At 52.1% G+C, this 13,372-nt stretch overlaps 1 protein-coding gene across 2 annotated transcripts in view; it reads left to right on the top strand.

Moving 5' to 3' along the window:
- Positions 1-13,372, top strand: part of ZDHHC14 (zDHHC palmitoyltransferase 14) — a 319,518-nt gene that overhangs the window by 166,271 nt on the left and 139,875 nt on the right. For both annotated transcript variants that reach the window (XM_075554333.1, XM_075554334.1), the window contains exon 3: positions 6,947-7,105. In XM_075554333.1, coding sequence (XP_075410448.1) covers positions 6,947-7,105 — 159 coding nt within the window. The remainder of the gene's footprint in view (positions 1-6,946; positions 7,106-13,372) is intronic.

Below are 13,372 nucleotides of genomic sequence, written 5' to 3'. Positions count from 1 at the left end.
CGAGTGCTGACATTGGGGTTAGCAGCCCAACACAACCCCTGTGTCACCAGTGGCGGTGCTGGACACCGGTGCCACCCAGGCCCCTGCGATACAGCTCGAAGGAACCCCGCACCCCCACCCCGGCTGAGAAATAGGAGGCTTTCTGCTCCCGTGAACAGTTAGCCATCTTGGAAATCCCCAGGGGCAGTTCTGCTCTGTCCTATGGGGTCTCCACGAGAAACTTGGTGTTTGCAGTAACCCTGGGCAGCAGTGACCATCTCGGAAACCCAAAGGGGCAGTTCCACCCTGTCCTACAGGGTGGCTATGAGTCAGCATGGACTCGATGACAGTGCGTGCATTTGGGCCAAGTGAGAGGGCGGTGGCAGGGCATGCATGATGGCTCTCTGATGGTGCAAAAGCAGCCTGGCGTCTTGGCAGATCGAAGAATGCAGTGCCCAGCAGCCTGTCCTGGAGCTTAGCAACAGGAGCCCATTCCCCAGGCCAGCCAAGGGCCGGCCAGCAGGAGGACGGAAGCCCAGGACGGGCAAGATAGCTTCTTCTCATTGTCTCCCGGATGAAGGTCGACTCCCTCACAGCCAGGCTTTAGCCGAGGGGGAAAGGCCAGCATTTTTAAATGATTGATGAAGCCTACGAATTTCTAATTATGTTTTCAAAGCGGCAGAAATCCTTCCGCTGGCATCCAGCTCTCTGAGTGGTAGGGAGCCAGGTCAGCATCAGCCCTTCATGCCAAGGTTTGATGTCTCTTTAAAAATTCTGTTTCAAAAGAAACGTTTAATTTCTGCTCGCTCCTTACAAAGGTAACGCCCATCCACTGGCAAAATCTCAAAAAGTGGCAAGGGAAAAACAAAAATGAGTTTCATCAAAGTTACTGCTTCTTAGGCCTTTCTCTGCAAAATAGGCTTTCTACCGTATTGTTTACATTTTCATGGAATTTTTTTTCATCCTTAAAAATAAAATCACATTGTCAGACTGATCCTGATCCTACATTTTCTTTATGCCTTATGCCTCTGCACATCTATTTAAAGGGGCTTATCTCCCCTACTGGGAGTAGCGATTTATCATCTCAGCACACCCACAAGGCAGTCCTACGCTGTCCTACAGGGCCGCTCTGTGTCAGAAGTGACTCGATGGCAGTGGATTTGGTGTTTGGGTTTGGGATATGGCCATAATGAACGCTGGTGGCATATGGTTGGTTATGAGTTCCAAGGTCAGCAGTTTGAAATCACCAACCACTCCGTGAGAGAGAGACGAGACTTTCTAGTCCCATGAAGGTTTACAGTCTCGGAAACCCACCGGGTGGTCCTCCCTGTTCCAGAGGGCCTTTGACTCAAGGGCAGTGAGTGTTGGGGGTTGTTTTGGTTTGTTGGTTTGTTGGTTTGTTTCTGGTTACCCATTCCACAAAAACTCTGCTACATATGTGTGATTTTTCTGATATATATATATTTAAGTATGCTGGCATAGGTGTAACTTGTCTATAGCGCTATGTTTGATCTTTTTCCTTGAAATGATTCCTGATTTATCCTTCAGCCATTTGCTGAGAACCATACTTTCCCCACTCTTGTTGTTGTTTCCCCCACTTTTTCACTGTAAATTCAGTGGGGGTGACATTCGGTTCATCCACATTGATTTCAACAGATTACCGTATACACTCGTGTATAAGCCGAGTTTTTCAACACATTTTTAAAATGTTTTATCAAGGGCTCATACAACTCTTATCACAATCCATACATACATCAATTGTGTAAAGCACATCTGTACATTCATTGCCCTCATTATTTTCAAAGCATTTGCTCTCGACTTAAGCCCTTGTTCAGTACATTTGTATGCCTTTTTTTGGTGGTAAAATTAGGTGCCTCGGCTGATACTCGGGTGGGCTTAACCTTGAGTACAGGTGGTAAACTATTAATCAACTGCCCCCTCAGAATGTTTACCCTTCACCCGGTCCTGGATCACGCGTCTCCCTCTGTGAGTTACCCTCGGCCAGTACACCGCAGTTTACACCCTCGGCCTGACCACGCCATTGGTTTCTCTTCCCACCTTGCCCCCAACACTCGGTGGTCTCCGTAGTGTGTCCCTCTCTCGGTTTTTGATGGCACGTCTTCACTTACGACAGTGGTCTCATAGACCATCTGCCCTTTGCGGTTGGATGATTGCACTCAGCCCCATGTTCTCCGGGCCCATCCACACCAGGAGGTGCCTGGTGGTTCTGCCCTCGTTTGTTTCCGCTCTGTTGTCCAGCGAAGCATAGAATCCCATTGTGTGTACGCACCCGCGCTGCTTTATCCTTTCTTCTCCTGATGGCGTTTGTTTGTCGTGAACAGCGCTGCAGGGGGCACGGTGTGCCCAGGTCTGTTCGTGCCCTGATGGGACTTCTTTAGGACAGACGCCCCGTGGTTTGAGGTGGTGCCCTATTGCTTTCCCCGGTGGTTGCTGGTATTGACAGCCCCACCAGGCGTGCAGGAGCGTTCTGGGCTCTCCGCCCCTCTCCAGCAATTGTGGTTTCCTGTTTAACCGCGTTCAGCAGCCAGTGTTGGTGTGAGGTAGTAGAATTGAACCATTGTTTTGATTGGTCCTTCCTGGTGGCTAGAGATCGTGAGCATTTCTTCATGTTTGGTGGCCATTGGACGTCATCTTTGGTGAGATCTTCCCCTCGCATTTGAAGGGCTGTTTATCCAGCACTGAATCTGGCCAGGGAGCCGGGATGGTGCAGGTGTTAACAGGCGTGCCGTTCTGTGTGTGCGTGTGACAGAGAACCTTGACAAAATCGGAGCGAAATGGAAATCTCACAAGGACAAGGCTCCCTCCCTTCATCTTGCCTTTAAGGTTAGGACTTCCCTCCCCAAACCAAACCCACCGCCATCGAGTGCATCATGATGCAGAGGACAGAGCAGAGCTGCCCCTCGGGTCTCCTAGCCTGCCATCTCTACAGCAGCCGACCGCCCAATCTCCCCCCCCCCCGTGGACGAGTGCTAGGGTGGAAATAAGACCCACTTTCATTCTGCTCTCAGCATGCATAGGGTTCATTCTGCTCGTTAACCTGAAAAGGTCGCGGACACGAAACGCTGTCTTTTGCTTCTGTCTATAATTGCATTAATTGGTGCTATATAGATTGCCCTGTAGGATCGGAGCTTTGGAGAGCTGTGTGCATCCGTGTGACAGTGTGTGCACAGCCCTGCTGAGATTTACAGGAGCCCTGGTGGTGGAGTGGTTATGGATTGGGCTGCTAACCGCAAGGTCAACAGTTTGAAACCAGCAGCCGCTCAGCTGGAAACAGGTGGGGCTTTCTACTCCTGTAAAGAGTTACACTCTCAGAAACCCACAGGGTGTTCTATCCTGTCCTTTAGAGTCACTGTGAGTCGGCGTCGACTCCATGGCAGTGAGTATGGTTTGGTCTGGGGTTGAGTTACAGGAATGCAGGGCACCCTCTCTCACGGGTGGGAAAATGGGTTCTGTTTTCCCTGCCAGATAGAAATACCACGCTCTTCCCATGCACCGCTCTATATCCCCACTTCCTGTGCCCTGGGTCTGGAGGAAGGTCCTTGACTTCTTCCAGCATCTGTGGGCCTGGCATTCCTTGGAACCCGCCGTGTGGCTTGGCCTCAATCTTCCCCTGGCTCTAGGAGGTTCTTAGCACAGGGACCTCTGGGCCCAAAGGGAATGCTCTGCTCCCAGCTCTTCTTTCTTTGTGGTTGAAAGAGCCCTTCTCTGCTCACTTCTCCTCTGATCTCTTCTAAAAACCCATGCAGGCCAGACCCCGGGGAAGCCCCTCTTACCTTGTCTCGGGGCCATGACCTGCACAAAAGGGTGCTGCATCCCACCCTGACCCCCTTAGAACTGATTGGCTGATCCGTCAGATCACATCATGGGGCATGATGACATCACCACATGACCGCCTGCCAAACCTCGGAGAATCATGACCCAACCAAATTGACACACGTGACTGGGGGCCACAATTCAGTCTGTGATGCCATCTCAGTAACTTGTGCAATCCAGCCACACCGACTACAATCTTCCTGACTGTAACTTAACCTTAAAGCCCCCCAAAAACTTCCCTAGCCTTCTTCATCTGGTCCACCCCAGTAGCCACTGAAATCTGTTGTTTCACATAACTGGGGTCGTACAGTAGTTGTCCTTGGGGCACTGAGTTCCTAGCCCTGCTGACACAGTGCCTACGCAAGAGTGGTGGCTAAGATATGGCAGTTTGTGGCCATGAAGTTCACAGTCTTGGGACCCTCTGGAGGTAGGCCAGCAAGCGGGCCGAACAAGTGAGGGCCACTACTGTCTCAGTCTGCAGGGTGAGGTCTCAGGCAGAGGTTGACTGTTGGGTCCCTCGGGGTCCTGGCTTCCAGAGGTGCCCAGGCATTCTGAGACGGTTCTGACAACTTGTGAGAACTGGGGGGGGGGGGGGGGTGATGAGGGAAGCAGGCCCGTGGAGTTCCGGCTCTCACAGGCTTCATGAAGGAAACCGCTCAGATTGGATCAGGGCCCATCCCCCTCAGGGCATCTGCATGTGAACTGTCATCTCCGCCTGCACTCATGGCCCTGTTGGGAGCCCTCTCCTGCTGTCAGCATGGGGACCCAGCTCGTTTCATGCCCTGGGCAGCGAGGGGGTGTCCTTCTGGGCCCTGAGTGCACCCAACTTCTCTCCAGCCAGCAGGGCCCAGTGTGCACACTCGGGGACACTGCCGGGGTAACCCTGGTAACTGTTGATGAGGTTTCCCAGGACGGCTGCTACCATGGATCCCCTCAACGCAGTCTCCTCTTCAAGGTCCCACTGACCAGCAGAAGGTCCCAAAGGGCCCAGGCAGGGGGCTCAGACCTGTTGTGTCCACACCTGATGTTAGCCAGTCCCCCTGCCTGTGAGGGTCTGAATTGAAGTCTTAGCCATGTGTACAGGTGAGTGTTCCCTGTCAGGAATCAGGAGCAAGGAGAGAGGAGACCCCTTCAAGAGGCACCTGGTGCTTCCACAGAGGCCAGACCCCACCTCCATTTCTTTACCTGACAGAGGCCTCCAGGGAGTGCAGCAAAGAGGTGCTACTTGCCTGTTAGTTTTCCATCTTAAGCTCCAGTTTCCACATCTGTTGCGTTCTGGCCTTCAGGACACTTTGAATCAACATCAGTTGAATCTTTGAAATCCGGGCCTGTAGACCCATGGCGGGTAGGACACCGGGCAGGTGGGCTGCCAGCACCGTGGGGACAAGGCTCACCTGGAAGGAGAGCTCAGGAGGAGGGTGTGTCCTTCCGGCCCTGTCCACTGCCTGCCCTGACTGCTCAGTTTGTCAACATTTCTGACACATTTCATTGCCTGGACCCTGGCTTGAAACCCTGAATCTGATAGTGTTCCACCCTTGCTTCAGGGGAGCTAAGGACTAGACAGTGGGTTCAGTACTGTAGTGAGGCCAAGGACACAGTGAATTGTTAATGGGGGCTTGAAGGGCACCCAGTGGGCTCCCCACTGCTCTGACCTTCTCTGGTGTGCTCACAGCAGGGTCTCCCCCTGCTGAGAGGAGTGCCACGCTGTGTTGCCACCCCTTGAGGAATCTCTAAGTCCATCTAGCTGAGGTCCTCTTGCCTGAGCGTGGCCCTCTGTCTTGATGTGGCTGTATTTAGCCTTTCAAAGGCTGGCCAGGCTAGGGGACCCATCCCAAAAAAGGGCTTCCCTTGGGGTGGCCCCACAGCCACAAGATGAAGTGGTCATCACCCCTGGCGCTGCACCTTCCCTGCCCTGGGCACTGCCCTCCTCGCTCCCTTGGATGTTCTGGAATGTTCTGAAACAACCTGCGTGTGAGACAATCAGGCGCCCTGAGACACAGTAGTTACATGCTCGGCTGCTAACCGGAAGGTTGGCAGTTTGATTCCACCTACTGCCCCAAGGTAGAACAGTGGAGCAGTCAGCTTTGGAAACCCCCAGGGGCAGTTCACTCTGCACCATGGGGTGACTAAGAGTTGGAATTGACTCGATGGCAGTGGTTTTACTGGCCCTAATATTTCTTCCAAAAAGTAAATGGCTGGTCACAGCGTGCAGAGTTCACCCTGCCATTGGCCGTGGGGTTTTAACGAACAGCCAAACCCCATAACCTCAGTGGCAGGTGGGGAGGGTGGTGTTCCTCGGGAGCCTGGGAGTCCTGCCTGGGAACTGTGGGTTCTGCCCCGAGAGTGGGCAGCCCAGAAGGGCAGGAGAGGGGTCTCAAGGCCCAGGCACTGTGTTCACCTAGTGTGAAGATGCCTGGTGGGGGGTGTGGCCCCCTCGCCTGGCTAAAGCTCTGCTCTGTAACTTGGCCCTTTTTCACACAAGGACATGTCCTGGCCCCTAAAATAGAGGCGTACCAGGTTGTCCATGATGAATAGGACTGGCGCATGGAGGAGGGGGTTCTGGGAAAATACCGCGTTACCCTTGCCCTGCTAACCACAGCATCCAAGGTTCAAACCCGTCAGCTACTCTGGGTGAGAAAGAGGAGGCTTCTTGTTGCTCTCATGATGTGCTGTCTTGGAAACCTGCGGGAGCAGTTCCGCCTTACCCCAGAGAGGCTGGATGTGTAGGAATTAGCTCCTTGGCGGTGGGCTGTTGGTTGGCTTAACTGAGCATTTGCTTCCAAGCGTATTTGGCCCCCTTTGCAGAAAAAAATTTACTTGGGGCTGCTCTGGGTGGGCTGTAGGAAGGAGGGGGTGGGGCTCTTAGTAAAAAAACCAACAAACCTGTGCTGGCTTCCTGTTGGCTGGAACTGCCATGTGGACACGCCCACCTGCTCAACATAAGTTGAACTTATGGTCAGCACACCCCCCACCACCCTGTAAGGGAGCAAGAGTTTGGCATCGGTGCACCCCACCCCACTGGCATGCCACATGCCCCGCACAGGTGCCCCTGCATGGGGATGGGTCAGGCGGGGTGCAGGGGAGCCCAAGATGGTTGCTAATATTCAGGGCTGCTCCCTTCTCTCCCCTGCAGATATCTCCAATGGCACCAGTTCCGGGGGGTACCGCCCACCTCCCCGAACCAAAGAAGTCATCATCAACGGCCAGACCGTGAAACTTAAGTACTGTTTCACCTGCAAGATTTTCCGGCCCCCTCGTGCCTCCCACTGTAGCCTCTGTGATAACTGTGTAGGTGAGTCGCTGGAAAGGCCCGGCGCCTTGGGGGGAGGGGGGTGAGGGAACAGGGAAGAGTCCATCTCTGAACAGGGGTGGGGCTTGGAATGGAGCGTGCCTGCATTGTTCTGCCCTAAGAAGAGGCACTGATGGTCACCGGATTGCCAGGAGTTTGCCTCTTGCCGTGACCCTGTTTCCTAGGCCTCGACCTTCCAGTTCTCTTTTAAGATATCTTTTCTTAACATGTCCCACATATCCCACGCAGCAGGCAGGGCCAGAGGAAGTCAAGCCTGGCTAACTGCAAGGCTGTAGCTGGCTGCCCAGCGGGCAGTTCTCTGCAGCCAACCCTTTCCTTGGTGTAGAGGCCAGGGCGAGGGAGGGAGATTCTGGAGCATTGACCTTGGCTCCCCACCCCCCACCCCCCGTGGCCTCCAGTGCCAGTTCCTTCTTTGGGGCAGATGAAGTATGCCCACAGCTCTAGACCTGGCCCACCTGTCAGCGCCCCCAGGACCAAGCCCCACCCCCCAGGATTATCTGGCCACTCCCCTGAGCTGCCACCAACTATCTGTCTTTCCTGGGCGGGGGCTCCTCAGAGATGAGGAGGGGAAGAGGGCAGGAGAGAGACCCTCCTTCTGTCACTGTAGACAGTCCCTCGGGGTCAGAGAGGATAGGCAGGAATCCTTTTCCCTCTCAAAGGACAGGGGCACCCTTGGAACCAACCCCAGGCCCTCGGCAACACGTGACCAATTGCCAACCCTCCTGTGGCATCTACAGGAGTTTTAGTCTCACGTGGCCGAGTGGGTTCTGCACTTCAGAGCGACCAGAGGGAAAGAGACAACGCTGTCTACTCACAGAATCCCGCGGGCAGTCCTTCCCTTCCTGTGCGGTGGCTGTGAGGCAGCACAGGCTCAGTGGTGTGGTTTTGTTTAGAAAATAACGTAACCCTGCGGCCCTCCTTGTAGCTGCTGTTGCCTGTGTGTCTGAACGTGCATCTCGGGAGTTTGGTCCAGGTTGTCCCTCTCCGACCTCGTGGGGTTGGAGTCACTGAAATAAACTTCTTGTAGCCTGTACCTCGCCCAATGGAACAGTCTGGAAATTTGTTCAGACTTCCTCCTTTGGCAGTAGCCTGTGGTTGAGAGCCTAGGATCTGGTAAATTAAAGGGAAAAAATCCCAAACTTGTTGCTGCTGAGTCAATTCTGACCCATGGCGACCCTATAGGCCAGAAACCGTGTCATCAGGTTTCTGAGGTTGGGCTCTTTCAGAAGCCGCCTCTTTCTCCTTCAGAGCCCCTGGGGGACTCAAACTGCCTGCCGAGCGTGTCGTCACTGCCAAGCACACCAGGGCTCCTCTGGGGTTGGGCACCAGGTCCACATCCTGGTTTCATCTTAGTAACTATGTGACACAAATAAGCTTCTTATATCTCTGTGTCCCAGCTTGGTTATCTGTACCGTGAGTCCAATGCCTGCCTCGGGCATGCGTGGGCACCTGTCAAGTGCCGGGCACAGAGCGGTTGCTTTGCTGTTAGCTGCTGGGGCTGTTGCCTCCTCTGTCCCCTTAATGATCTGGGCAGCCTTTCTCTGGACAATTCCTGCCTCTGCTGTAGCCCTCTGCACAGGTGGTGTGCAAGACCATGCCCACTCTCCCCTGGGCCAGCTGGATTTCTGATATAGCCCTCCAGGTGTCACAAGTTCCAGTCCGAGTGACCATACATGCCTCTGCTGGGGACACTGATGCCCAAGTAGCTCAGAGAGCTTCCGGGGACTCTTCAGGATTCTTAGGACCCTTCCTAGGGTTGTGACCTTGGCCTCGGGGCCTGTTCGAGTGTGATACAATTGTGTGCCCATATACAAGGAAGCGCTTCTGTCCTTTTGGCTGTCCTCTCAGGGGGCTCGTCTCGATTCCATGTGACAAGCACTGTGACAAGCAGGGTGCCCTCTGCAAGCCTGGCAGCTAGTGGACCCTCCTTTCTCTCTGACCTTGGCATTATAGACACCTGCTTACATTGATCAGCACATGGGTACACTCGGTGGATCTCGGTCCTCCGGGTCCTGAGTCTGACAAAACTCCCCCAGCCCGATCCCAGAGACCTGCATTTCAAGGGCCCTTTGGTGCCTTGTTGTTAGACACTTTTGTGTGTGTGTGTGTGTGTGTTGTGTGCGTGTCTGAGAGAGACACTTTTTAAAAATTGTTTTATTGGGGGCTCATACAGCTTTTATCACAATCCATCCAGACATCAATTGTGTAAAGCACACTTATACATCTTTGTCCTCAGCATTCTCAAAACATTTGCTTTCCACTTGGGAGAGAGACACGTTTTTGAAGTTTGTATAACTGCTCTCATGGGTTCCCTTCGCTGCCCACAGGTGCATGTGCCCCTTAAAGAACTCGATTGGGGGAAGGGAGGGCAAAAAAGAGGAGCTGATACCAAAGTCTCAAATAGAAAGTAATGTTTTGAAAATGATGGCAACATATGTACAAATATGCTTTGTACAATGGATGTAAGGATTGTTGTAAGAGCCCCTACTAAAGTGATCTTTTAATGAAAAAAACTGAAACAAACCAATCAATTAAAAATGCTTTGAAAACGATTAGGGCAAGGAATGTACGGATGTGCTTTATACAATTGATGTATGTATATGTGTGGATTATGATAAGAGTTGTATGAGCCCCTAATAAAATGTAAAATAAAAAATAAAAGACAGAGAAGAAAGAAAAGAAAAAAAATGGAAACAAAACAAAACAGAACTCGGATCAGGCCTGGTAGGAGTCAGTGGCCTGCAGTGGAACGAGGGACCGTCTTCTCTCCTCTCAGACTCTGTGCATCTTTCTCAGACTCTTGCCTCCTCTGTTTTCTGGTTTTCCGTGTCATCATCAGACCATTGCCGCAGAGAGGGGCAGAGTGTTGAGCGCGTATTAGGTCAGGCACCAGGCTATCTGGGAAATCATAAAATATTTTGAAAGAGCAAACAGCTGTGTCCCCGTGCCTCCTCTCCTCTGTTCTCCGATCCTCATATCACTCCGATCAGTAAAGTGATGGGGCTGAAGCAAGCACGGCGCCTCCTCTCAGCACACTGGCCACATTCGAAGGCCAGAGGGAGTCTCCACATTTCTGCCACCTGTGTGGACCTTGTTGGGGAAACTTGGCTTTCAGAGAGCACTGGTCCAGGGACAGAAAGCTCTACAATTGAATATTAATAATACCTAAATTTGATTTCCTGCACTGAGCAAACGTACTGGGCAAGATCTCAAAGTGTTACAAAGCAACGGTGTCACTCTGGAAACCGTTTCAGTCCCCTCCTGTGCGTGAGCGAGCTGGGCAGTGAGTGAGAAAGACGATTAATGCCTTGGAACAATGGGACTGTTGGGGCGATTCAATATGCTGTGGACTGCCAGGAGGACAGACAAATCTGTCCTGGAGGAAGTAAAGTCTCTAAGTCGCTCACATACTCTGGACAAGTTTTCAGGTGGGACCAGTGCCTGGGAGAGTTCATCGTGCTTGGTTGTGTTAGTCCGGGAAGACTAGAGAAACAGACTCATTGATACGCATACACATGTAAGAATTTTAAATCAAGAAGTAATTATGCATCAATAAAACACCCTAGCCCAGTCCAGATCAAGTCCATAAGTTCAATTTAAGCCCATGTCTGTTATTAGCCCATGACTTCCTCGTCAGACTCACACAGTACATTCAATGATGCTGAATACAGGAAGAGCACAGGCTGGCGGGTGAAAACTCTTGTGGATCCAATGGCAGTGGAAGTGAAGCATCACAGGCCTCTCTTCAGGTCTCCACCACATGGCTGTCTCAGGTCTCAGTGTAGCTCCACAGGGCTTGTCCATAGGAAGACCGAGGCAGAGAGAGAGAGAGAGTGTGTGTGCATGTCCAGCCTCCAGGGGAAAAGAGAGGAAGCTCCCAGAGTCCTCAGGAGAAGGCCATGCCCACAAGGAGTCATCAGGCTGTGACCCGATTGACAGGCTAGACTCCACCCCTTCACTCTTAAGATCCTCAGGTTGACACGAGATGATATAACCACCACACTGGTAAAGTGGAGGGTTAGTCAGACAGAGGAAGACCCTCAATGAGGTGGATGGAAACAGTGGCCACGATAGTGGCCTCCCACGTAACAATTGTGAGGAGGATGCAGGAGTAGGCAGAGTGAATACTTACACCTACTGGAACCATGTGCAAAATCAAATCTCAACTATAAAGATGTTTCAAAAACTTACATAAGGATATGGCAAATTTCACCCAGCAGTGTATTTCAAGAGTAACTTACTGTGGCATAGAAAGGTTTATTTCTGGAATTCAATTGTTTTCCGGATTAATGAGTTTCTGACTATGTCAATAGGTCAAGGAGAAAAGATAGGTGAGCATGCTGGTTGATTCTAACAAGGAATTTGATGATGTTTGACATCCATTTCTAACTGCAAGGCTTGGACAAACCCAAATTGAGAGATGTGGTAGGCAGATTTTTCCACCTCTGGTTATTTTAAATTACATGCCAAAAAAGGATTTCGGAAGTATTAATAAGAAGATAACTGATCAGCTGCCTGGGAGTCTGCAGGTGGAAATGGGAGCATAAATGGTAAGTGCTGGGCTGCTATCCGAAGGTTGGTGGCTTAAGCCCACTAAGAGGCTCCTTGGAAGAAAGGCCTGCCAGTCAACCTCTGAAAGGCCCAGCTCTACTGTGCACACACGGGGTAGCTGGGACTCAGAATCTTCTCGGTGGCAGCTGGTGGGGTGCATGTTGTTTGTTGTTTTAGTCAGCGAACCTAGAAGTAGGGCGGTTACCCTGGACAATCCAGGAGGCCCCAGTGTCGTCCTATAAGCACCCCCTCCCCGCAAGAGCAGAAAAGGATGTCAGAGAGATTTGAGGACTCAGTGTGCTTGAATGTAGAAGGAAGGGCCCCAATGGGAACAGAATGACCCCCGCCAGCACCACCAGTTTGGGTGAGACTCGAAGCCCCAGCCAACAACATTGACTTGAGCCTTGGAGACTGTGAACAGGGGACCCAGCCTAATATGCGCAGCCATGACTCTCCCATTCCTGTGGGCCTGATGAAGGGCATGCCTTGTAGCCACTGCATGACCTTAGTTTGTGTTCACAGAAGGCCTGTTGAAAACGATTGTTTCAGTGAAGCCCTGAGGGCATAGTGGTTATGTGTTGGGCTGAAACCCACCAGGGCAGCGGTTCAAAGCCATCAGCTGCTCCACAGAAGCATGGGCCTTTCTGCTCCCGTAGGGAGTTACAGTCTTGGAGACCCACAGGGACAGTTCTGCCCTATCTTGGAGGGTCATATGTGTTGGCATCACCTCGATGGCAGCGAGTTTGGGCTTTGGGTTTGGAAGTTCTCAGTATGTTCCAGTTCTCCTCCATCGACCCTTAGTTCACTGCCCGTGGGGCGTCACGGTGGACATCCAGAGGGGTTCAAGTCCTCCATGCTGCGTGGCCTTGCCGAGGTGCAGGGTGGACAGGAGAGCCAACACAAAGGACACAGCCATGCCTGCAGGGTGACGGGTCCTGCAGGTGATTACAGTTAACCCCAGATGATGGGCGCTTTGGCCCTAAGGAGTTTTCTTGGCTGCCTCGAGAAGCGTTCATGAACATCATAATGGAACGTGTGATGACAAAGTTCTAGCTCTCGGATTTAATCTGATCGTTTTAGGTTCAGTACCACAAGTGGAGAAACAGTTCAGAAGACTGGAAATATTAGAGGGCAGCCCTAGAAAGACCCCTTGAGGTCGGTGATAGATTAAATTGTGCTCCCTCCCCCGTGTGTGTGTGTGTGTGTGTGTGTGTGTGTGTGTGTGTGTGTGTGTGTGTGTGTTGGAATCGTAACCCCTATACTGGCAGGTGCAACTTCTCATCTGCATGGTTTTCTTTGTGGTGTGAATGAGGCCATATCAGTATCGAGTAGATCCTAAACCTAATCACTTCCAAGTTGTATAAAGAGCAGGTCTGACAGGGAGACTCGTGGGGGAAGTGGACGCTGTGGCAATTACCTAATCTGTCAACTTCAGTGAAGGGGTGGAGTCTAGCCTGTCAATCAGGTCATAGCCAATGAGGCCTCTGTGTGGGCATGGCCTTCTCCTGAGGATTCTGGGACCTTCTGTCATCCACCCTGGAGAAGAGAAACACACTCTCTGCTTGGTCTTCCTGTGGACAAGCCAGATGGAGCCACACTGATGGCAGCCCGAGCCTGCAGATGCTTCCACCACCACTGGATCCACAAGACTTTCCACCCACTGGCCTGTGATCTGCCTGCATTCAGCATGTGCAGGTG

This window comes from Tenrec ecaudatus, chromosome 7 (assembly GCF_050624435.1).
Source record: "Tenrec ecaudatus isolate mTenEca1 chromosome 7, mTenEca1.hap1, whole genome shotgun sequence".
NCBI classification, from domain to species: domain Eukaryota; kingdom Metazoa; phylum Chordata; class Mammalia; order Afrosoricida; family Tenrecidae; genus Tenrec; species Tenrec ecaudatus.
This window is presented reverse-complemented; position numbering and strand designations above follow the sequence as displayed.